Source organism: Simochromis diagramma, unplaced genomic scaffold (genome assembly GCF_900408965.1).
Source record: "Simochromis diagramma unplaced genomic scaffold, fSimDia1.1 OVJJ01000699.1, whole genome shotgun sequence".
Taxonomy (NCBI): Eukaryota; Metazoa; Chordata; class Actinopteri; order Cichliformes; family Cichlidae; genus Simochromis; species Simochromis diagramma.
This window is the reverse complement of record NW_024387495.1, coordinates 371,889-398,537: the sequence shown is the minus strand read 5'-3', so window position 1 is coordinate 398,537 and position 26,649 is coordinate 371,889. Positions and strand designations below refer to the sequence as shown.

Here is a 26,649-nt window from a genome sequence, read left to right as displayed (position 1 = left end):
GATAAGCTGCTGGGTTTAAGAGCTTCTGACAGCCAAGCGTACAAGTACCTCAAAACTTGCATACCTTAAGCCAGACCAGTGAAAGCTGGTCATCATAAATACACGCTGCAGGGTTAATTTAGAAAACACTTGGGTGGACCACAAAAGAGAAGATGATGGTGGCTAAGGAACAGTACAAACAAGATCACCTCATTTGAGGACTTGGTTCCTGGAGTATTTAAAAATAGACACTATCTCTACTTTCAAGATTAGGCTTCAAACTTTCCTTTTTGCTAAAGCATATAGTTAGGGCTGGACCAGGTGACCCTGAATCCTCCCTTAGTTATGCTGCAATAGGTGTAGGCTGCCGGGGGATTCCCATGATGCACTGGGTGTTTCTTCTTCAGACACCTTTCTCACTGTCACTACCCGATCTGTACCAGAAACCTGATCAGTACCACGCATGTGTGAAAGGCCACTACTTCCGCTCGAAGCATTTGATGATAGTTATGAGTCAGAGTATCTGTTAAGATGTTAACAATAATAAGTAACTCTTACAATGTTTGCAGTAATGAAACATTTTAATATAATGTACACAAAAACGAAAAAAAAAAGATAGTTACGGATCAGGACTCCCCGATCCGTACATGTGCAATGTTTTCTTCTTCTTCTGTTTCATTTAATGGCAGTTTACTCCCCAGCGTACGAGGATACCGCCACCTGCTGACCGAGCGAATGAACCCTGTTGTAAACTGAACTATTGTCATTACAAATCGTGTGTGTATGTGTTAAATTTGATTTATTGATAGTCGAGTGTGTTTATGCTCGTCCGTGCGGAGAGGATTGTTGGAATAATGATGATGATGTCACTGTCAGTTGTCAGTAAACACTTCATCTGGCTGATGAATCTTCACGTGACACATTACTAAGTCTGTATTATTAACTCTGTAATTAGGCGCCATTCTTCTTATTTTACAGCGCTGTTGTTCAATCGGGGAACGTTCTCTGTTGAGGACAACAGAATGAATTTGTTTGTATACGGATTATCCATTTTTTAAATGTCCCGGGCAGTCGAAAAAGAGGCAGAGCTGTCGAGAAATGCTAGGAGCTAACTGGGCGCTAACCATGTCATTCAAATATATTAACTGTCACAATGTTGGCAAAGAGAGGAAGTGACGTAAGTTTCGCGCATGCGTGGTACCAGAGGCGGAGCCAGACATTTGAAACACCCGGGGCTTAGCCCTAAAGGATAGTATGCATGTGGGGTTTTTTTTTTGGGGGGGGGGGTTAGAAATGACTGAAAGATTGATAGGCTCTGTTTTGAGTTTTGTTCAAAAAAGAATGACTTCATATAGGGAAAAATATATATCACACATGCAGGACACCTTAAACTAGTTTTTTAATTAAGCAGCAGGGCAGAACAAAGTCGGGGCTGTATCAAGACACGAGGACTAAACCCCAATTCAACCAGACCCAGAACTGATCCGGAATTAAAACAGGACTACAACAGTTCAAAATCAGGACTACTTAGGACTTAACCAAGACAGAACCAGAACTAGATGATAGTAGCACTAAAAATCATCATAGACCTGCACTACACTTATTTTTTAATTCTACCAAAGTCCACTATTTAGATTGAGAAAAGTTTATATAATTATTTAGCCTTGTTGTGCAAACAAGCCTAATAAATGTTCAAGCTTAATAAATGTAGAATTTGAAAAATAGCAAACCTAAAAAGAAACACTAGGTACGAGATACATGAGGACCTATGATACGGTGATACTTTTGGTAAACAACCATTTGACTAACATGTGTGTCTCACCTGCTCTTGTTCATCTCTGTTCTGTCCTCATTCTCTCTCTCCCTCTCTGTTCCTCTCTCTCCCTCTCTGTTCCTCTCTCTCTGTTCCTCTCTCTCTCTCTGTTCCTCTCTCTCTCTCTCTCTGTTCCTCTCTCTCCCTCTCTCTGTTCCTCTCTCTCTCTCTCTGTTCCTCTCTCCCTCTTTGTGCTGACAATCATCAAATATACAGATATTTACAAACTCTTCAGATCAAAACACAAACACTTTTTTAATTGTAACATCAAATCAGACTAAATGTTTATTTTTTTAGATTGATAAATATAAAAAACATATTTATTAACTTTAAGAGTAAAGAGAGAAACTATCTGTATTTCTTAATTGCAAATGGCACCAAATTGTATGCAAAATTGAGCCACACTTATGGAGCTCCACAGTTCTTTTCCTGGTGTTGTGGTTGACATCTCTTGATTTTCCCATGTCACAGAAACAGGCTCTGTGTTTTGCCTTATATGCATCCACAGGTGTGCCACCAGTTTACTCACATGGACTCTACTAACCTATCAGAAGCTTCTTCAGCTCAGAATGGAATCGTCTGGAGTTTTCTTATTAATTAACAATAAACTTAGTGTATATGTGCTCATAAATTTGATGAAAGTGATAAAAAATAGACAGCTCTGTCTCTCTTTATTCTGACATTTAACTAATTCAAAAGATATTTCAATATTTTTCTAAAACAAAAGTTTACTCTAAATTGATGTTGTACAGTAAAAATGTTTTCTCCCTAAAGTGTATGTAAATATCTGGTTACAAATGTGAATATCCTGCTGTGTACTCAAATCCCTCTTGTTTTGCATAGAAATATACTGAACAACATACAAAGCATAATATATAAAATAACATTTACCTGAGTTTTTTCTTTGAAAGAACCCTCTAATGTCCATTCTTATATTTCAGTACATAACTGAAACTGATTTAGTCGGGGAGGGTAAGAACTGAAAATATGAAATAAACACACGTAAGCTAAGACTCTAAAAAAAAAAAAGCATTTGTTCGGCTTTTCATTTCGCCATTTGTTGATTCACTTGAAGAGCAAGTAACGTAATATTGGTCAAGTGATCAGTTTGATATCAATCTTTCGTGATGCACCGTCATATTTACATTATTTGTACAGTACGAATGATTTGCTTTGGTACCTGCTCAAACTTAAGCTCTCCTTAGTATGGCTGGCTCCGTCTCTCCAACAGCGCACACAGGCAGCAGCTGCCCCGCCCCCTCGCTCAGTCGCTTAGTGCCTGAGCTCGGATCATACCAATATCAGGGGGGATTCACGCACAGTCGTAAATTCCCACAGTGTGCACTATGTGCTTCGAATATTGTGTGTACTTTTTGTTTTATACAGTTGTCAGCCAGACATCTAACTATGAAAAAATTACACTCCAAAATACCCCGGGCTTCTGACAAAACAACCCGGGCTTAAGCCCAGTAAGCCACCCCCACGCTCCGCCCCTGCGTGGTACCAATCGGGTTTCCGGTTCGGATCAGGTAGTGACACCCACCGCTCTGCATTTAACCTCTGGCTCTCTTCCACAGTGTGTCTTCATCTTGTCTTTCTCAGATGGCCCCGCCCCTCCCTGAGCCTTGTTCTGCTGAAGGTTTCTTCCTGTTGAAAGGGAGTTTTTCCTTCCCACTGTTGCCAAAATTCTTGCTCAAATTGGGGTCATATGACTGTTTTCTCTATTTTCTTTGCATTATTGCAGGGTCTCCGGCCTCGAGGCAGACCGAAGAAAAGGTGGATGGACAAAATCAAGGAAGACATTAAGACTGTCAACACATCACCTGAGGACGCCTTGGACAGAACCAAATGGAGAAACCTTTGTCGAAGAGCGGACCCTGCATCAGCCGGAACAAAGCCAGGATGAATATATGAATATATATATAGCACAGGGCCTCTAAATAATGCTTTACATTAAAGGTGCTAGCACCTGTGTTTTTTTAACCATTACTGAAATCATTTATATGCTTTTGATCCAATACATGCTAAATGGACACAGTGGAGGGAGTCATGCCCAGTGACACGTCGACATGGCCCGAGCCAGGAATTAAATGACTGAGCTTCCAACATCTTACACACACAGACTGCTCATGGAATGGACTTATTATAATTTAAATAATAGCATTTTATTCGTTTTTTTATTTATGTTGTTAGTCATTGTTTGCTTAAATTTCTAAAACAGAATTAAAGAATTTAAATTTAGCATGACCTATAGGTGGGATATGGTGGACGCTTTATTTATCGATTCTTGGGCAGAGGCTCAAACATCTGGGCCACAACTGTCTAAAGTATGTTAAGAACAATTTGTAGTAAAGCAGATAAACAGCAGAAGCACGCACTGCCTTGTTTCAGTCTCTAACCACATGCAGTAGAGGCAGTCCACCAAATCAATCAAGCAAATAAAGTTGCATCAACTAAAACTCTATAAAATCACTTTATACAAACTGCTACGAGAGTTACTTTACATTAAAGTTCATACAGTGAACTCATACAAGCCTTTACTGTGAGCATCACCTCAGGTCCAAGACTGGAGAATAAATGATGTTGATAACAGAACCCACAATAAACGGATCCATATCAATTTATAGTCATATTCAAAGTGAACAAAGCCTGCTGCTGGCCATTGATAGGTAACACATGTCTGACTTGCTGTCACTTGGATCTGGAGCTGTGCTGGTTTGACCCGAATACAGAGATTTTTAGCTAAAATAAAAAAGCATGTCAGCTCCTTGGCTGGCACGAACACACATGCCACAGGGCTAATGTCTCAGAAGGTTACAATGAGCTAATGATCTAGTGAGCTAGACTACATTAGCAACATGTTTGACAGGATTTAGAGAACAAATACAAATGAGCAGATGATTTATAAGCCACAGTAACATCCCTGTGTTATCAGAAGAGTTTGCACATTTGCTCACGCTGTGGCATAAAGGAGCTGCCTATTGTTTTGGATTTAGGGAAAATGTATTTAGACTTCTTAACTCAAACATCAAAAACATTATGATACTATTAATAAGTAGCTTAAAAGTTAAGTAACTAAAGTAAGTACAATAACTGCATCTGAAATATTGCAGAGTAGAAGCAGAAAGCAGCAAAAATGGAAAACCTAAACAAAGTACAAATTTACATTAGCGATTATTAAACTACTTGAGCAAATATATTCAGTTCCAGTCCTCTCTCAGTGTGTCTTAGGGGTCGTGAGAATTACAGTACTGTTGGTGTTGGTGAAAGGCTCGGTGCTTATTCAGCTCTCAAAGATGTTTCTAAAGCCATCACACATCCATCTCTGTAGCAATCTCTCAGCATTATTATTCAACAGATATTCATGCAGGTGTTAAATAGTTTGACCAATCAATGTGGATGGAACTATCTTTTGTTATTTGATTGAGCGTACTGAAATATCAGGTAACTAAAATGTGTCCTTCTTTAAGAGTGAGAAGCAACAAGATACGAAGACTGGACTGTGCCATGATCAGCTGCACTTTTAAATGTTTTATTATTATTTAATTGTTTATTTATTGTCATTAGTAGTAATATTGATGTATTCGTTTATCATCATTATGGTGAACATCATAAATCATGACCATATACATATTAAAGCAGGGGGCAGGAAGAAAACCACAGTTTCATAACACCATTGTGAGAAACATCCTCTGATGTTCCTACATGTGCATACGTGTAATTATTGCCTCCACAGAACACGAGGAGTCATGAAACATGAAGTATTGGTGTATAAGCTTTTTGTTGTTTCTATTAGAGACATTCAGCAGCAATGGGATACCTCCGACCTCCTGGGCACCGTGGCAACGATCAGTAGACTCTGAACGGTTCTCATTTTGCAATGGTTGACACAGCTCTTCCTCCATACTGTGTTAGAAAATCAATTCATGCTGAGTTTAGATAAAAAAATATCCCACTCTTCCACTCACCTTTCAGGTTTCATAATGCAACACTTTCTTTTAGCATTTCTGATGCAGTTTCAGCTCCTTGAGGGGCAGGGACAGGCAAGGGTCAGGTTTGAGTCCATCTAAGTCAATATGAAACTAAACTCCTGTTCATGGACGGGAACTGGACAAGCCCCCAGCAAATGTGAACATATATAAAAGTCTTAGCAGTTTGCTGGTTTGGAGCTTTCAGGTGTGTTAACGTAATGCCACAGTCTTTCAGGCAGTGGGTGTCCCAGCAAATTCACCCCAAGTTCAGAGTGCTGAGAGAAACTGCATAAAACCCACTTCTCAGACTCTAACATGTAACATGGTAACTGAGGCCTGTAAAGTTCAAGATTAGGAAAAGACCAAGTATTGGTTGTTTGTCATAGTTACCAGAAGAAAGTCTCTTCTCTCTAAAAACAACAGTGTGGTTTGGGTGTGCAGAGTTTCATCTGAACAAACTACAAGACTTCTGAAACAAAGTGATTTGGACAGATGAAGTGTATCAGCATTCTAGAGTCAAAGCTGAGGCATCTCTGCAACAGCTAATACTTAAAGTGGGTCATGCAACAGTTGCAAAGAGTTAATGTAATGAAAAAAAAAGTGTTGCAATCCCCAGACCTCGACAGAACTTAAAATACTGTTGCTGGACTTTAAGAGAGCTCTCCGTTAATGAATGCCCACAAACCTCAATGAACTGAAGCAACATCATGAAGAACAGTGGGTCAAAATTCCTCCACAACAAAGTGATTTACTTGTAAAGACATACAGAAACAAAATAACCAGCTCTTGCTGCTAAAGGAGATTCTACAGGCTGTTGAATCATGGGGTGTACTTGGTTTTTCACAGGAGTGCTGGGAAAATGTTGTTACATTCAACATACACACAGTAACACTGTAACTTCTTTAAGTTCTCCAGGCCTCTTACAGGACATTCAAAGCTCTTCAGTAGGTGTTTGCTGCCTTTTGTTCCATTCTCTGTCGAGATTGTCCCAGACTGCTGAAACATTGTTGAGGTTGTTTGGGTTAATCATTCCTGCTGCCGCTGATTTTCAGTCTAGTTCCTGTATAATTTGGTATATCTCAGCCTTTTTTCGCTGGTTCCTTTCTTAAAAATGGCTGCCACTGAAAAGCACCCACCCTAATTCTGATGAGCCTTCAGAGAATAGTACATGGATCAGGTGATCATTTCTCAGGTCCTGTGTCAAGCCTTTGCTTTTGCGTTGCTATTTCTGAAGGACATGACACTGTTCATCTATTTTAACATTTTTTTTTTAGGTCTGCCATGTCTTTTTTGTCCTCTATTTGTCCAGTTTCCTCAAATATCTCGACACACCTTGTCAACATATCCTAAGATTTCAGCTAATAGCTCTTGGAAATCACCTGGTTGGCACAAAAATACAGTTTTATGCCTGTCAAACTGTGTTATGTTTGAGTGACTTAAATAAACGGTGGTTGGAAACTGCTGTGTGACCAAAATTATTGTAAAAGTGAGTAATCAACTAACAAAATCCCAACCTTTGACATGGTTGGTTTAATGGCAGGGACCAGGTCTGAGTGCATCGAGATGGCCATAAACAGGAAAGCAGTGACAATAAGATGATATCAGTTTTCTATCAGTTTTCAGTTGAACTGGTTCAAGCAAACATTGTGATACTGCAGCAATTTACTGTAATACATTGAAAATCTGTTGCCACTTGCATCGTTGTGCTGCTGTTTCTTAGGAATCTACTGTAGTGTCATATTTTTTCTGTCTTTCTTGAAACTGTCAGCATTTTCCACATTAAATATTAAAGTTAAGTGGCCCAGCTGGTCACATAGTGCTAAATGGATGGGAAATTTAATTCTGGCATATTAAACTGTTTGTATCTTTGTATTTGACTGAGAGTGTCTGAAGATAAAAGCACGAGACTGTGAATACTGCACATATTAATTTAACTAATCCTAACATATTATACATTTAGACATTAAAGGTTACATTTAATCTAACACCTTTCTATTAAGATCCTCTGTTTAGTCCAGTTCAGCTCTGCACTGAGTATGCAGTGTAAGTCAGGCTTGGCACTAAATGCTCTAAATAAATAGACAGAGCCAAAGTTTGGGCACTGTGGTCACAGCCTTCAGCCACCCACCCGAAGCCACCCCCCTCACTCTAAATACATAAATATTGTCACACACACACAGTGGGTGCAAAAGGAGACAAGCTTTCCTGGGTTACATTTAATGCAATTTACAGTAAACTGTTTGCCAAAAAACGTTGTTTGTTTCAGTATTTGAGCCCACTAAAGCAGACTGGCTGAGGCTAGTTACAACATGTGCATCTGTCTGAATTTACAAGAGTTTTCCTCTGAATTTATCTTTGCCAGTCTGTTTGAGAAAGATTACAGTCAGTCTGAGCTGCAGTGAGACAAGACGCTTCCCATCCAGTAACCTTTATACCTGCCTCGTGTCCAACAGTGGTTACCTACAGGTGGAGTCTGCAGGCTCAACTTCTGTTTACAATCAGTCACTGACAGCAAAAACACACACTCAGCAGCCTAACCCTAACCCTGAGTACTGAGACTTTAAACAAACAATTTCTTTGAAAATGGTCAAGGTACAAGAACTGGACTGAAAATATGTGAAAAAGCAGCTCAAAGAAAAACTTTGAAAGGTCTTGAGAACGCCTGGAGAATTAGCTCAGGAGGCCACTTCAAAGGAGCCGAGTCACAGGGCAAAACAAAAGTTTCTTTGAATTTCATTAAAGTCTAGTTTTTGGTCGGCTCGGTCCACATCGGCTAAATCTGTCTTTGTTCACCTTTTTCAATCCAAACATTCAAATCAACACATTGTTATTTACAACAATAAGTACAGTACATCAATAAATGACATCAGTAAATGTTTACAGTCCGTAAACAGGGAAGCAGTTTTAAGATGATTCTTGCATGTCAGAGTTACATCTGCCACCTGGAAGCATCTTGCTGTGAGTTTTTCACGAAGGGGGTGAAAGCTGTTTTTAGCTGATTTGAGTTTTTGCTTTTTATGTCTGCGGCAAAGGAAAGGGGGGCCTGTCTCCCTCTTTTCTAGTAGGGAGTGAAGCGACTGCACCCTCCTCTGTAAAGGCTAGCCTGCAACATCAAAGATGAAAAGCTCCAATCAGTATTCAGTAAAGAATCATTATCTATCTATCTATCTATCTATCTATCTATCATCTGTCTGTCCGTTTGTCTTGTTTCCCTGTTTTGTCCATAGTAAATTTGTGAAAAACATTTATATACACTGTAGCTTTAAAAGGTATATTATGTGAAAAATTATATGTATTGTTTGGATTGTGATAATTGATAATTTTCTGCAGTAAGTTGACAGATACACAGTAGATTACACATTCGATTCAATTTTATTTTCATAGCTCTGAATCACAACAGCAGTTTCCTAAAGTTATGGTATAATGTAAGGTAAAAACCCTACAATAATACAAAGAAAACAGAGAAAACTCCAACAATCCCCTATGAGCAACTGCTTTGGCAACAGTGGGAAGAAAAAACTCCCTTTTAACAGGAAGCAGGTTTAGAGGGGTCAGAGATTTCTTCCTGTTCTGCTGTGACCGGCTGGGGTTACGGCATGATTACTGTATGGTCATACTTCATATATTTATTGCTGTTTGTAACATGATTTGCTGTGTAAACTCAAAACTATCAAAGTGCCATGGTAGCAAGCAAACGCTGAGACAGGCCATGAAACATTACAGTTTTTCTCAGTCGCTTTGGTGCTTTTCTCAGATCAGAATGAAAACTCTCAAAACCATTAGTGCAACCTCCACAACATTTAGTCATTTGTGCACATCATAGTGTCTCCTTCCTCTGAACAAACTGCAAATGCTCTTGGACGTGTATCAGTTGCTTTCAAACAATTCTCTGCTGTCGACAACAAATGAACTCTACTTTTAAATGCTGAATAGTTGTTCCCAATAAAACTAATAGTCGTCATTTCATTGTTTGAGTCATTACATACAAAACTGGGGAATTAGTTTTCAAATTCTGTCAAGCAAATTTGATACCTTTTGTTATTATTTTCTCCTGGAAATGTCCCCAAAATTGAACAGTTTCTCTCAGGTGAACGTCAGCTTTCACTGACGAGGAGGTGTGGGAAGTATTAGTTGTAACCAATGACAGGCCACTTGTTCACAGCCACTCATGGATCAATCCCATGAACCCTCAATTGGCAAGCATATATGAACCGAGCAGGACGTGGTGTGTACCATTTCTACAATTCTGTGACACAGAAATGGGAGGTCAGCATCGTGGAAGAGGGGTGAGGATGCAGGGGGGACAAACCCCCTGCATCCTCACCCCTCTTCCACGATGCTGACCTGGGGAAGAGGGAGAAGACGCCAAACATATACGCAGATCCCTAATGAAAGTAGGGCAACACTTGTTGATCATGTTGTCAATCACGGCCTCACAATGGATGAGGCTGGTCGGAGGGTGCGACCAAATGTTGGAAGAACCACTGTGAACTCAGTCGTTCAAACATTTCGTAGGGAGAACAGGTATGTATAGTACTGGACATAATATCTCATGTTTAGTGTATATTACTGTAATTTTGCTGTAATCTGCACCACAAAGGACTGAAAGACAGCCTCGCAGAGGTGGAAGAGGGCCCTTTTTACCCTGCAGCAAGAGGAAGCCATTTGTGCAACGATGACTGCAAACAATGCAAGACAGTTGAAAGAAATTCAAAGCGCTGTCATAGAGGATAACGATGTGTTTGGCAATATTGGATCTGTGTCAATTACAACAATTCACAGAGTGCTCAAGAGAAAAGAAATGCGCACGAAACAATTGTGCAAAGTGCATTTGAACCCATCAGTGAAAGACTGAAGGAGATGTACGGGTAAAACACGTCTTGTATGTATACTCTAATGTTCAGCACTGTAATCTGCTTTACTCTGTGTAGTTTCATGCAGTAGAATGGCAATTCTGTGTATATACTCACAGAACATACAAAATGCATGATGTTACACAGGAAACGTTCTTACATTTCTCTGTGTAAAGCGTGGAGCTGGAAGCCAGAGCACCACTGCACACATTCATATACGTTGTTGAGGTGGTTTCAGTCTGGCCAAAGGCAGAAGGCGTGGAAGAAATCGCACTGCACAGAGAGCAACCACTGTGTCCCACGGAGGGAATATTACAATGTGTGCAGCCATCTCAGACAATGGCATCCTCACCCATATTCCCCTCCATACAATACACAACATCTCCTGACTCTTTTAGACACGCTTCACTGGGACATAGTCCCTGAGAATGAGAGGGGTGGAGGCCAACTCAACAAGTATGTTGTTGTTTGGAATAATGTCACTTTTCACCACTCACACATGGTCACACAGTGGTTTGCAGCACATGACAGAACGCTGGTTGAATATCTGTCTCCCTACTCCCCACTCCTTAATCCAATAGAGAAGTTTTTCTGTGCCTGGAGGTGGGAGGTTTATGACCAGCATTAACATGTGCAAATGGCCCTGCTAGCATGGATGCATGTGACGACATCACAGCAGAGTCATGCAGAGGGTGGAGTCGCCACTCCAGGAGATACTTTCCTCGCTGCATTGCAAGGAATTATATCTGTTGTGATGTAGATGAAAATATGTGGCCAGACAGACAGGAACATCTGGATGTGCCAGAGTGATTCATGTGTGTTCAGTTACAATGTGCACTGTTGTATTGTTCACATTTGTGCACAGCTCGACCAAAAGGGTGTTTCTCATGTTTATTCTAAATAAGTGACTGTAGAGTATTTTTCTTTGGCACAATAAAAATGTGAAACACGCATATTCAGTGTCTTGTACTCACTTCCCTAACTACAGGAATGTCTGTACAAAAAGTGTATAGTGCTGTCTTGAGCATTTTCAGGTAGTGTCACCGAGTTCTGACCTTTTCTTGGAAAACACTGAGAGAATACTGAACACTGTCATAATGACAACATGACAAAGCTATTTGACTATGTTGTTCATCAAGATGGTGTCACGACTTCACATTTTGGTGACACTGGCAGTGTCATTGACATGAATACTTGCTTTTCAGGAAGGGATTATCGATTTTCAGCAAGTGACCTGCTTTTGCAGGTTATCCACTAGGTTTTGCAGTTTGCACCAATTGTTTTGAGAAATACACTAATTGCTGTGCAAATGTTAATGTGAGAAAAGCACCAAAGCGACTGAGAAAAACTGTAAACATTTGTCGTAGGCTCTGAGGTTTGTGTGATAGGCCCTGGATTCCTGTGGAAAAAGTACTTACAGCGTATATGTGAAAAAAAACTGAACTATGGTATCACAAAAAAACTATTACTGCAGGACATTTGTTCAGTAGCCTCCAATAGTTTGGATCAGATCTATTCATACAAACTGACAACACTGTAGATTTAGTTAGATAGAGGGGTATGGCGTTATTTTTGTGCCACTATTCTGAGCGCACATAAAAACATTTGCAGGTGCAAGTGTTGTATTTTGAGGAGAAATTTATTTTGAGTGAAGAAAAGCTAAATTTGAGTAAACAAAGTCATTCCTGCGTGCAAAAAATGTATTTCAGTGTTTGCTATTATCCACACAAACACACACACACACACACACACACACACACACAACAGCAGCCCCTCTTGCTCAGTTTTTGCATTTGCGCTCGCTCGCAATGTGTTGCTCGCGCTCTCAACATTTCTGCCCGTGCGCACTCAACTCTTTCTGTGCACCGATATATTTGTGCCACAAAACCAGCCAATCACAGACTTGGATGCAAAAATATCTGATTGGCTGTTCTGGTCTCCAATCAGCTCGAGATGACGAAATGCAATATCCCAGAATCCATTTCGTCCAAAACTCAAACGAGGCAGTGGCGGAGGAGCACAGAGTGGCGGAGTTTGAAATATTCCTCTTTCTGGGTCACAAAATAAACTTCTAAGATATTTTCATGCTAGAATGTTTCTGTGTAAACTTCAAATATCTGCTCGATTTATCAAGACATCACATATTTGCATAACTGCTCTGATGTTTTCGGAGATGCCTGTTACCCACCAGCTGACTGCATAGCTGGACTGGCCGTTGGGCATACCGCACATTGCCCGGTGGGCCGATGATGATTTTTCATTTTTATGTTTGTTTGTTTGTTTTTGTAACGCTATAAACAATGAAATGTGGTGGATTAGCCAATTGGTCATGATCAACTCTGGGCTGGACCAATTACAATATATCCGTATTGAGGGTTAGGAACACGATTCGTCCCAGACTTCAGCTACAATGAAAAAGACACAAAGCTGAAGTTATTCTGTCTTTACGTTGCACAGCTGCCTCTCCTCTCATTCTCTCCCCTCCCTCTCCTGTTGCTACTTCAATCATGAAACTGATCAATGATCAGCTGAGGCATCTCCGAAAACGTTAGAGCAGTTATGCAAATATGTGATGTCTTGATGAATCGAGAAGATATTTGAAGTTTACACAGAAACATTCTCGCATGAAAATATCTTTTTTTTCCTTTTCTTTTCTTTTTTTTTGGTGTAGTCCGCGTCTGTGAACACCCGTGTGTACACCTGTGTGCATACTTGTGTGGATCAGCATGCTTGTATTCCAAAGGTTTCTCCATGTAACGATCTGCTATGGAGTGTGGGGAGCCATAGCCCCGTCCACCAGGGTATGAAGCAGGTATGGAGGAGATCCAGGCCCCAGATATCCATGAAAATATCTTAAAAGTTTATTTTGTGACCCAGAAAGAGTAATATTTCAAACTCCGCCACTGCCTCGTTTGAGTTTTGGACGAAATGGATTCTGGGATATTGCATTTCGAGCTGATTGGAGACCAGAACAGCCAATCAGATTTTTTTTTGTGTGTGTGGATAATAGCAAACACTGAAATACATTTCTTGCATGCAGCAATGAATTTTGTTCACTCAAATTTAGCTTTTCTTCACTCAAAATAAATTTCTCCTCAAAATACAACACTTGCACCTGCAAATGTTTTTACGTGCGCTCAGAATAGTGGCACAAAAATAACGCCATAGAGGGGGGGAGCTCAGTGTGAGAGATTTATTTCTTTAAACTCATTTATAATTTTATTGTAATTTAACAGCAAGGACACAGCTGTCAAATATGCTGATGGTGTCATAAATGTGCCCTCATTAGCACTTTCCCAGTTGATCTGTGACCCACTTTTTTAAAATAAATTTGACACATTTATTTGGATTATTTGTCATAATTTGTCTTATAGAGTTAGGAAACAATGTATAAATCAAAACTGATGTTACCTTGCTGTAAAATATTGATTCCAATGTTACTTTTTGAGTAAGTAAGAAACATTTATTTATATATTACATTTCAGAGATAAAAATCACAAAGTGCCTCACAATAAAACCAGAAATACCAACACACATAAAATAATATAAAACAGTGAAAAAAAGTATCAAAAGCTCATTTGTATAAAAATGTCTTCAGCTGTTTTTTTTGACCATCTTTTCAGTTTAAATCTACTGTTGGTCTAATTAGAGGTTTAAAATATGCTGATGCAAACGTCACAAAGAAGCATCGTCCATCTGCAGTGCAGAGTAGCCTTCAAAAAGACGAGCACTGAAGAATATTTATAATTAATGACTAATGAAGGCAAACATGAAATGCACCAGCACCAACAAACACAGAGTGCTCACAACCATTTATAAAACATCATCCAACTAGTAGACAAACAAACAAACAAACAAACAAACAAACAAACAAACAAACAAACAAACAAACACACACAGAGGCTCGTCTTCAGTGTTAGATACAAAACGGTAACAACCTGACAGGAGGGACATTTACCAGGTGATGCTGCTCAAAACCACTTTCATCACATCTGTGAGTTTTTTCATACATTAAGATCGATGTGATGTGCTTACAATGCAGTTAAACAAACAAACAAACAAAAACAACCCAAATAAACAGTCAAAAGTTTGAGAATGAGCAGAAACATATCAACGTGGCTCAGAGGGCTGGGAAACGCATCTGTAACCGGAAGGTCGCCGGTTCGATCACTAGGCTCTCTGTCCTGGTCGTTGTGTCCTTGGGCAAGACACTTTACCCTACCGCCTACTGGTGTTGGCCAGAGGGGCCGATGGCGCGATATGGCAGCCTCGCCTCTGTCAGTCTGCCCCAGGGCAGCTGTGGCTACAACTGTAGCTGCCTCCACCAGTGAGTGAATGAATAGTGGTATTGTAAAGCGCTTTGGGTGCCTTGAAAAGTGCTATATAAATCCAATCCATTATTATTATTATTATTATGTCATAAAGAGATTCACACCACCATTAACAAGCTGGACGTCAGTCACCTGCAGAAAGCTGAATAAAGACTAAAGAAAACTGAACCTGATGTCGGCCAATGCTACAAATCTCAATGCTGTCACTGTGGTACCCATGCTTTGTCCAAGAGATCATTTTATTCTATATTTGTGGATAGAAAGCAGTATGGTTAAGAGAGCTAACTGCATGACAGCATTGATAAACTCGGGTTATAGCTGATGAAGCAGAAACACAGATGAAGCTCATGTTTCTATTTTTCTGACAGTATCTGAGATCTGTGTAATTCTAGATGGAGCTTGTTTGTCAGACTTCACACAGTTTCATCTGAGGAGAGAGAGTATCCTCGCTCTTTCACCAGTTTCAGACTGACATATAAAATCTGTGACACATACGTTATTATTATTATGGTAAATAAAGAAAGGTGAAACACTTGATTTGGCTAGCTAACTAAAAGACCTGCTGACATTTCCAGTTCACTGCTTGTGCCATGTCTGTTATTTAAATTGAACATTTGCTGGATTTGAATGAAATGTCATGACTCTGGTAAACCACACACAGTTACTAATCCAGTCCTGCCCACAAAAATTAAAATTTTCTCAAAGAATAGAAAAAAACTTGCTCGTCAAAATGATCTCATTGTTTATTATGATCCTCTTTATGTGGAAACCACCACATAATGAGTGGATTCATTAGAATATAATATTTCCTATGTTAGATATATTATCTTGTTTGCTGTATTAGATTTTGTCTGCACTCAGTGTCTGATCTATGAGCAGCAGCAGAAACACCTGCAGCTAACAGAAGCTCACATTCAGCTTCGTGTTCTCCTCCTTTTCCCTCTCTTGTTGAAGCCTGTGCTGCGTAGTTCATACTGACTGACACAAAACAAAGAAAGTCTGCTTTTCTCCGCCTCTTTGAAGTTTGAGAGAAGCTGACTACAGACAAAGAGACTTTCTCACCTAAGAAAGTGACGTTCAAATAAAACAACTGATTTCTCCAAAACAAACAAAGCTGGTTCTGGTTTTCTGAAATGTGAGCCTCCAAGAGAATCAGAACTCAGTAAAAATAAAAGCTTTTGTTGGAGAGCTTCTGAAACTCTTAAACCTTCATGTGAGCTATTGATGTACCGGTTTATTTGTTCATATAAATATTCACATTTATAACGATCTCCAATAATATGTATGGTGTCATACAGTGTATTTCAAAGACAGTGTGTGGATGTTGTATCAGTCTACTGTAATATTCTAGCATGGTGCAGCAATCAGCAGTGAGGAAACAGGTAGCAGACTTACCATAGTGCCCACACTGTATGTGGCTGCAGGACCAATGGTGTGGTGATAGGGGTCTGCGGTTGCATAGACTCTGCCGTAACTACATAAAAGGAAGTAGGAAGAATCAGCTTTTATTAAAATGCAGTATAAATGTACAGTTGCTTAAGCAACTGCTGCAAAACAAAGACTATAAACATATTTGAAAGATGGAAGGTGAAAAATGAAAGTTTGATAATAACAATATTAGCTGGGACTCTATCCCATCTCTCATGCTGCCACCACCTGGGACGTGCTTTGTTTGCTTGTTATTCTCCCTCATCTGTCAAAGTGTTGCTCTGACGCACCTGGTTTGTTAAAATGTGACAGGAAAAGTATCTGAGCTCAAAGACACAAGCCTCAGTATAGAACGGCGTGCACGACAGTCATAGACTGAAGCACTGCATGTGTGTGCTGATTAAAGTACTCAAAGAAAAATGCTAGACCTTATAAATACCTGTCTATTTACAACGGCAATAATAAGGAATGGGTTGCAGCTTTCACTTAGCTGCATTAAGGCAGTGCTGAATCGACTCGGGAACCTGGAGTTCCAACTCTCACTGGTGTTATATTGTGTACCAGTCTTTTCTGATTGGGAATTCAGTCAGAAATATTGTTAGCATTCTCAGCTTCAACTGTCAAAGAGTAATTAATAATATATTATCATATCTTGGAGCCACTTATTTTAACTGAGATCTATAATCATTTTCACTAATCAATCACACTAAAGGCTGGCAGGCCATGTAATGAAAATTACGCTTCTCTCAAAACTGATGTTTTAAACAGGAGGGCAGCATTGGATTTGTTTGATCTCCAGCATGAACGGCTACAGAAACATGTCTGTGTGGGTTCTCAGTCATCAAGGTCATCTAATCTACAGAGCTTGAACATACCAGCTGGATTTCTTTCACCTCTCATCCAAGGGGCTTCTTCATTTCTAAAAACCAGGTATGTAATCCCAGGTAAAGGTTAAGTCAGGTAAGTCATCACATGAGCCAATGAAAAGAAGGTGTGGGTCATTACCATTACTGAGAGTTACAGTTGAAACCATTGTGAAACCTTGCCCCACCCAATCATGTGAACTACCGAGGTTTGGTTGTAGGTGTCAAGGTTTGAGTGGAGGTTGAAATGCCTGAGAAGGGATCTTTAGACTGTGTTGAGACTGCACCACACGTGGCTGATAGATGGTGCTGTAGGCCACCCCTTCTGTTCAATGATGGGCGTTCATAGCGGATATGGATCTTTTACTCCTCTTTCAAACCTTCTTGCATCCTTCATCTTTGAAAGAGTGATTTTTGACCTTTGATTTTTCTGAGCACTTCTTGATGCACCGCACAGCAAACACTGTGTGGCTTAGATGATTTTGGCGGTTTTGGTTGAGGGTGTGGTTTAGTCTGAGGTGCACTGGGATGCTCAAATTCTCCTGAGTTTTTCTGACAAAGCAGTTACACAAGGAATGATGATGATGTTCAGTTTGTCATTTCTCCCTGGTTGGTGTTTCTTTTACATCAGCGATGCAAATCTTTAGGTGACGGCCAAGCAGAAACCAATCAGAATCAGAATCAGAATACTTTATTAATCCTGAAGAAAATTATGGGTTACAGCAGGCAGCACGCTACTGCGCAAGCGCACTTACAAAGGAACCTTCTGACCAAACTTTACACAAATATCACATTGGAAAGACAAGTCAGAGAGGTAGGCTGATAGGAAAAAACAACGAAAATACATAACATGAGGTGAGAGGAGGAGAAAGAAACTCCACTCAGAGAAGAACAGAAAAAACACCCCAGCACAAAAAGCACATGACTGTCAATACACCACGAAACACAAGACAAGCAACAGGGGCAGGTAAAGGGTAAGAGAGAGCCGGTGTAGACAAGGCATCCGGTCCTGCAGCATGTCTGCGCTGGTCCAGTCGACCCGCCATCTGCCCCGGGAAGGGACAGGCATCGAAGGCGTTTGGAAAGGGAGGGGGATGAGTGTGTATCAGTGTATGTGTTCAGTTCAGCTGAGACAGTGTCCTTCGCCCTGCCGGGCTAAGTAAACAGTTTTCCAGCCAACCCAGGTGGCCTTGCATAGGGGAGGAACAGTCTAAGCACAGTTGTTATCAGGGTGTTTTTGTTCAGCTCCAGCCTTGAGACCGCAGCTGGGGCCGAAGTGATGGTGGTTTTTACTTTAGTGCGAACAACTCATGTGAATTTCAAAGCTGTTGTTCGACACTGGTCTCTCAATCTCCCGTTGGAGATCCGCGAGCTTCTCCATGATGTTATCCAATTTTCGCTCAGCGCTCTTATTCTGAGTGTTCACGGCAGCCTCGAGCTTCTCCAAGATCTTATCCGTGCTGCGTTCAATGAGTCCATTTTGAGAACTCACGACTCGTCCCATCATGAGTTCTCAAACTCGTCCCAGCCTTGTGGGGGTTTGAACATTCCGCTTTCTTTAATCTTCGATAAGCCAGTGCCAAGCCAGCTCCGATCAGCAAGAACCCTGTTATCATGGTTCCGAACAGGTAGATATCTTCAGTCCCACCAGGCACACGATCCTCCAGTTCGTCCACCCGTCCATCGTGTATCCAGCAGGGAAAGTCCCTCCAGGACAGTCAGGCTCACCCGAGCCCAGGCTTCTCGTTGAGAAGATGGTGTCAATTGCATTCAGGGACCAGTTGATCAAATCCATAATTCGTGTTTTAGGTTTTAGAGAACAGACTGTGAGAGAGTGTTCCAGGGAAAAGTAAAAAATAGACGAGACTAGACAAGGACACAGAAGCCAAGCAGGGAAGCTAAGGGAAGGGAGAGCAGAAAAGTGCGACCGTCTTCGCCGAGAGCCAGAAGTTGAAGTTCATAATTCTCTCTGTGAGGGAGAAGTTTTTAAGGATGGGGCTGAAGGTAACCCCCCAACATGGGTATGTTGCAGGTTAGTGTTAAAATTTCCACAACAAGGGCCTTGATCCCCCCGCATCTGTGTTCCAGATGGTGGTGGGAGTCAAACAACAGGTACTGGTCTGTGTATGGGTTTCCAGTAAACTTCAGTGCTGAGGTTTCCATCCTCAGTGCCCACAGCACAGTCCAGAAACAGCAAACTTTTATCCTTTGTATCTTCCTTGGTGAACTGTATGTTTCTATCCACTGAGCTAACATGTTTGGTGAAAGGTTTTGATTCAGACTAAGGTGGCATCCACATATCTGTACCAGTGGCTGCGTGTTATCCTTTGGACAAAGCCAAGAGCTTTAGTTTCCATTTCCTCCATGTAAAGGTCGGCTGTAGAAACCATCGTTTTATTTAGAATATTTTGACTAATGGTTGATGATAAGTTTTGATTTGGATCTGCTTTCCACAGATATAATCATTGAATTTGGAACATGCAAAGACAACAGGAAGAAGCTCTTTCTTGATCCATGGATCTCAGGCTGTGTACAAGAGGAGCAGGCGATCGGAGCACCTTCCTGAAGGCACACAGCTCCAAGCCGGTACTGTGAGGCATCACACGTAAGTGTGGTGGGTTTCTGCACATCATAGTAGCTGAGAGTGGCTGGACTGGCTCTTTGTTAAAGCATTGAATGCATCTTGATGCTACTTTAGCCAGCACCACTGAATGTCTTTGTGTGTTAGCTCATGAAATGGGGCTGAGAGGTCACTCTGGAAATGAACTTTCCTAAAAAGTTGATCATCCCCAAGAAGCACTGGAGGGCTGTGACATTTTCTGGTATGAAAATCTCATTAATTGCTTTGGTCTTAGCTGGATCAGGCTTGAGGCCCTTGCTTGTGAATACATGTCCAACATAACAGACTTCCTCAAGTTGGAATTTGGACTTCAGGGCGTTCAGTCTCAGTTGGACTTCCCTCGCATGCTCGAGTTCCTTTCTGAGATACTGTTCATGCTTTCATATCTCTTCCACCAATGATTATGTCGTTGACTCATTTCACTACAAAGAATTACAGCGGGTATTCCTTTCCTGCATAGTGGGTCTAAGTGTAGCTGTGCCAGCTGTTTCCTCACCTCCATATGCCACCAATTTGGTTTTCTGAGTCTTCTGTTTTGTTTCAGTCGGCGGGCATGACATTACATTTGACGGCAGCTCTATTGGTTTTCCATTGATATGCACAGTGGTGAATATGTCATTCCTATGCAGAAAACAGGGATTCCCAATGTCTATATTGACCCCATTCACAAAGAACATTTCCTCATCACTGCTGGGCGCTTGCATCTCAACGCCACCTCCACAGTTGTTGCAGTTAGTTATTGCATGTGCAGGACTCTGTTCTGATTGTGTTGCACTTATTTTGTGATGAAACTATCCACCTTTGCTGTCGTTTGTTTTGGGGCTGCTGGAGCTTTTGTATGTTGATCAGTCTGTTCGAATATTTAGCTCATTTCGATTGCTTTGCTTAAGGTTAAGTCACTGTCATGCAGTAGTTGCTTTCTCATGCTGTCACTAGTTATGCTGCCATGAATATATCGTATTCTTGCTCGTACACGGGCGACTTCTTGGCAATGTTTCCATTAAACATCAATGATTCTGGTCTACAGAATCCTTCCACATGGTCTTTGATGTTTAATAGCCTTTGCTATAGCTGAACAACGCTAGCTGCTTGCTTGCTATGTCTTTAAAGGGCTGAGAAAACGTTTAGCTTACCGCTTTGTTGGCAGCTTTTTAGCACATGACCAAATCACAACTTCTGACATTATGTTTGATGTTCAGTAAAGACGCTGGGTTTATGGTTGCTTATAAGCTTTTACTGTGTATGACTGTGGCGACATTACGTGCAAGCAGCACGACTCCAGGGCTGGGAACCCGGTCCTGTGATAGACATTCCCTTCTGCATGCACAGTGCACTATTCGCGTCGAACAGGTATGGAAACCCTCATTATTAAACAACACTAGTCACGTTGTACAGGAATCATCAAACCTGAGAAAAAAACACAGCATCCTGAACTGTAAGACATTAGGAGTAATCTAATTTTCAGTTCAATTCAGTTTTATTTATACATTGCCAAATCACAACAACAGTTCCCGAGACACACTTTATGTTGTAGGTAAAGATCCCACAATAATAAACAAATAAGCACGGTATATGAGATTTCAGAAAGTCTTGAAAATTGTGAGCCAAAAGCCAGTCCAAGTCCAGACCTTGGACCATTTGGTGTTTGCTCTGGCAGGACCTTAAGAAATCTGTGCTTGCAAGCAATGTTGTAAAAGAGAGATAAAGGCAAACCATGGAAGAAGAAACATGGACTATGATTAGTTTTTCACAGGGCTCCATAGAATTGTATGAAAATGTTCTTTTTCATATGAGCATACCAGATGAAATAAGAAACAGGATAAGATGATGCGACCAGTTTTGTTCTGTGCCAACGTTTCTTCAAGAAGGCTTCAGAAATGGAAGAGAAAATATCGTACCTGTCACTATAAGCAGCTGCAGCAGTACCAGCTGGCTGTGCATATCTGTAGGCTGCATATCCTCCCTGAAGAGAAACAGAACAATTTCAAACCGCTCTCATTACAGATTAGAAAAGATTATCTTCAAAATTCAACATCAAATCCAGACGACTGTCTTGGCCAGTTGGTCATTATTAGAAGAAATGCTTAAAAATCAATCTTGCAACTACACAGAAATGAAATATAAATGCATATCATTGGGCTTTGACTTACATATATTTCTGCCCCATAAAATCCATCCTGGTAGACCACACTGTTGACATAGAATATCAAATATTAAGCATATATTTAACATTGAAATATACAGAACTGACAGGTGACGGGTTTTCATACTGAAAAATGTCCTAACTAAATGACATCATAGATGATCTGACAAAATCTGGTAAACTGACATTAAAGGTAATTAAATTTCCTGATATTCTCCTCGAGCAAACAATACTCGCAAGGACTTCATTAGGATGACCGTACAGGACACGACCGCCTGTTGGGCTCTACACAGCCTCATTTTGGTGGCATGGGCTTACAAAGAGGATAGGATAGGATATTTCTAACTTTAGAGATGTTGCACAAATGGAAGAAAGCAGTCTTACATAAAGACCATCCAGGTCTTTATGTCTTTAAGACATTGTGCAGTGCAGCACAATCAACACATCCTGGCCCCACAGATGTAGTAAGGGCACCCAGAGAGAAGGGCCCAGAATGCAGCACAACCCAGGCACCTTGGCCCACCCCTTAAGGCGCAAGAGGACCAGCTGCAAAAGGTGCCAACCTGAAGGCAGGGAGGACACCCCAGGACCGCAGCAGCCAGCACGATGCATGGAAAAGAGAAAAGAAGGAAAAAAGGAGCCAGAGAGCCAACTTGGAAAGAACTGGCAGGATCTCTCTAGATCAACACATGAAGAAGAGTCCCCTTACCTCAACATAGCAAACAACATAGGTACCCACCCCAACATAGCATACCACCCCCCACAGAGATGCCAAGGATAGCAAACCGGGCCACACACAGCAAACCTTCTGGCCACCATGGACACCATGTGTCATCCTGAAGGAGTGGATTACCTGTAGAACCTCTACATGGTCCAGGTATCGCCTTATGCTCCCAGTATCGACACTGACCGAGCCAAATACAAACTAGTAAAAAACAGAAACGATGAGAAAGGAACAAATATCGAGGGCCTGCACCTGTAAAACCACTCCTGTTTGGGGATTAACAACCCACACTGGTCCTTAACTGACCACATCAATATCCTAGAACTGACTCTGATTAAAACTACAATTTTTGGAGCAGTGCATGTACCACACAGGTTAAATTATTTATTCAGTGGATATGACCAGCCTGCACCATTCCTCTCCTGCTGCCTTCTTGACCTTTATTTCTTCTTATGACTCCTTTATTTTACACTATTAATTTATTCTGTGTAAAACATTTTTCTTTTAAGTGCCTTCATGTCCTGAAACACACACAAAAACAGTCTAGCAATTTCCTGATTTATATTAGAAGGTGTCTTTGTTTGCCACTCCCTGTTATCACATCAATGTCTTTGTATGTTAGCAAAAACTCACGTTCCATAGGTGGGGATAGGTGGAGGCGGAGGTGCAGCACGGAACGTGTTGTAGATGGCACGGCCCCTGCCTCTCAAATGAGCCCCTCTATAGGCAACAGCTGCTCCTGCACTGGGGTATGGAAAACCTGCCACTGACAAAGATACATAAAATCATAGACTCAGTCGGCTTCACTGAACACACAACCACTTTATTACATCCTGGATCTTGATCTGAAATATGGCATACAATTTGAACATCTTACAGTATTCCCTGAAAACCTTCTTTTGTCGGATCAATAACATTTAAATTTAGCATAAAGGGGTACACAGTGAGGAATAAATGTCATTACTGAAGATGTCTTTTGGAAAAGTGCTGTAACGGATTTTAAGGGTGTAATTCCTCTGCTGTTAATTTCTTCAATGTCACGTGCCAACACAGTACAGAGCAGCTACTAATCTACTTCCAGAAAGGTTGAATATCTCTATAATAGTTTTGCTTCCTCACTGTGTACGACCCTGGACTTTGGCTCCTCTGCAGAAGAAAGCAAGAAATCAGAAGTGCTTGTGTCCCCGGTAAAGCTCACAAACACAGAACTTAAAGAGGAAATTGAATCTCACTAATTTAAAAGATGTTTATTTAGCCTAGAGAAAGAGTTTGCTGTTCTATAAAAAGCTTTTCATAAAGCTAACGCATCTTACTATTCAGCCTTAACTGGAGAAAATAAGAACAAAGACATAGAGGTCGGTTTAACCAAGTATTCCTTTAACCTTAAGTAGTAAAGACTTTCTGAACTACTTAAAAAAATGAAGTTTTAACCATTAGAGAAAACTTTACTTATAAGAATCTCAAAGATGTATCATTACATAAAGCTAGTTTTAGTACTTTTGATATTTACTTTGACCCTCTCTGTGTCCATCAGACCTTATTTCTCAGACACTGTTCCGAGAAGTCCTACGATTTATTAATGCTTTACTTTATATCTGCTAGTGGACTATGCACGACAAGCCAACCTTCCTTTTAGCTGGAAAATTCTCTGGTTAGAGTAGATGTAAAACAGCTGGCTGATCATCTGCAGATGTGTGTTTGTGAGGAGCGCTCACACTGCAAGGAGAAAAGGAGAAATGTAACATTATATACAGCTGCTTCACTACCACTTTATTTATTTAACTCTTTTTCTCCAATTGATCTTTCTGAGTTAACTTCACCAATTACTTCCTCCAAACCATCAACGTGACTTTTAGACCCCATTCCTACGAAGAGATCTGCTTCAATCTTAAACATTCAGTCCCTTTTAATTGCCTACATACCACAGGCCTTTAAGGTGGCAGAAGATAAAGCGTTACTTAAAACTGAGGTTATTGTACTCGGCTCTAAAAATACTAGAAATGCAGTTCTTAACCAGATTCTTCCTCTGGATGGCATTACCTTGGCCTCCAGTAACGCTGTGAGGAACCTTGGAGTCATTTCTGACCAGGATATGTCTTTCAACGCACATATTAAACAAATATGTAAGACTGCTTTCTTCCATTTGTGCAACATCTCTAAAGTTAGAAATATCCTGTCTCAGAGTGACGCTGAAAAACTAGTTCATGCATTTATTACTTCCAGGCTGGACTACTGTAATTCATTATTATCAGGATGTCCTAAAAACTCCCTGAAAAGCCTTCAGCTAATCCAAAATGCTGCAGCAAGAGTCCTGACAGGGACTAGAAAGAGAGAGCAGATTTCTCCTGTTTTGGCTTCCTGTTAAATCCAGAATTCAAAATCCTGCTCCTCACATACAAGGTCTTAAATAATCAGGCCCCATCTTATCTTAATGACCTTGTAGTACCATATCACCCTATTAGAGCACTTCGCTCTCGCTCTGCAGGCCTACTTGTTGTTCCTAGAGTATTTAAAAGTAGAATGGGAGGCAGAGCCTTCAGTTTTCAGGCCCCTCTTCTGTGGAACCAGCTTCCAGTTTGGATTCAGGAGACAGACACTATCTCTACTTTCAAGATTAGGCTTCAAACTTTCCTTTTTGCTAAAGCATATAGTTAGGGCTGGACCAGGTGACCCTGAATCCTCCCTTAGTTATGCTGCAATAGACGTAGGCTGCCGGGGGATTCCCATGATGCATTGAGTTTTTCCTTTCCAGTCACCTTTCTCACTCACTATGTGTTAACAGACCTCTCTGCATTGAATCATATCTGTTATTAATCTCTGTCTCTCTTCCACAGCATGTCTTTATCCTGTCTTCCTTCTCCCACCCAACCAATCACAGCAGATGATGCAAGATATGAGTGGAGGTTGAAGAGCTTTTAAGAACTGCATTTTAGGTGGTAGATATTTGATGTCGTAAGCCCCGCCTCAGTACAAAGATGGTCGTTCACAGTGGATATAGATGCTTCTTTCACTCCATTTTCAAACCACCTTTAGATGCAGATATACAGCCAAGTCTTGTCCTGATGAGGTGGCTCTTCTATGTTGTGCCATGTGTTTATGGACTGGCTGTTTGGTTTCTCCAATGTGGAGGTCTAAGCACTCGTCAGTGCACTGCACCACATGCGCTTTGTTGCTAAGTTTGTGTTTGAGAGTTTTGTCTTTTTATCCGAGGGTGTAGCTAGGTCTGAAGTGCACTGAGATGTTGTGCTTGGAGAAGACTCTCCTGATGCTTTTCTTTCCAAGCTCCTTAGATTACAAATGTGAAGGAGTTCAAGATTGAGAGGATGTCTGTTTTGGGGATTCTCTTTTAAAAAGTGCTAAAATATGTGTTAGGAAAGGGAAAGGGCCGAGGAAGTGACAATTCTGTAATTCCCACTTTCCCTTTAATATTAGTTCCCCTTTTGCCTTTAGTTTTATTTTTAATGTATTACAAGAACATCTGCAGAATCTATCAACTAAAGCACAAAGTGATTGTTTTTTTTATAAAAAGGTAAAGGATTGGACATGTGGGACAAATGTTATTAAAATTAATAAATAAAAGCAGTGTGTGTAGTCCAGCAGACTTAAGCACACACAGACCCTTCAGCATATTCCATCATTTATCTGTGAGACCACAAGATGTCAGTGCAAACACACGGGATGCATTTATGGCTGCCACTATGACAACCCTTCATACAGTATATAGTCCATGATATATCTAACTGAAACAAGCATAAATACATAAAGTTGGAGAGTCTTTTCTAACTTTTTGGGCCAAAGGTGGAACAATTCACGGCTGAGACAAGAGTACTTAGAGTTTCTCTCTCTAAACTGAATTTATATGGAGAGCCATAAACTTTTTCTCAAAGTAATCTGGTAAGTTACTGTACATAACATTAATGCAAG

General features: G+C 40.7%; 1 protein-coding gene across 1 annotated transcript in view; it reads right to left on the bottom strand.

Moving 5' to 3' along the window:
* Window positions 1–8,775: 8,775 nt before the first annotated feature.
* The window catches only part of LOC120725651 (RNA binding protein fox-1 homolog 3-like), a 64,303-nt gene continuing 46,429 nt past the window's right edge, over window positions 8,776–26,649 (bottom strand). The window contains exons 7-11 of the mRNA XM_040018627.1: window positions 23,359–23,491; window positions 22,009–22,048; window positions 21,757–21,821; window positions 16,343–16,421; window positions 8,776–8,866 (exon numbers count right to left, since the gene is read on the bottom strand). Coding sequence (XP_039874561.1) covers window positions 8,822–8,866; window positions 16,343–16,421; window positions 21,757–21,821; window positions 22,009–22,048; window positions 23,359–23,491 — 362 coding nt within the window. The 3' untranslated portion in view covers window positions 8,776–8,821. The remainder of the gene's footprint in view (window positions 8,867–16,342; window positions 16,422–21,756; window positions 21,822–22,008; window positions 22,049–23,358; window positions 23,492–26,649) is intronic.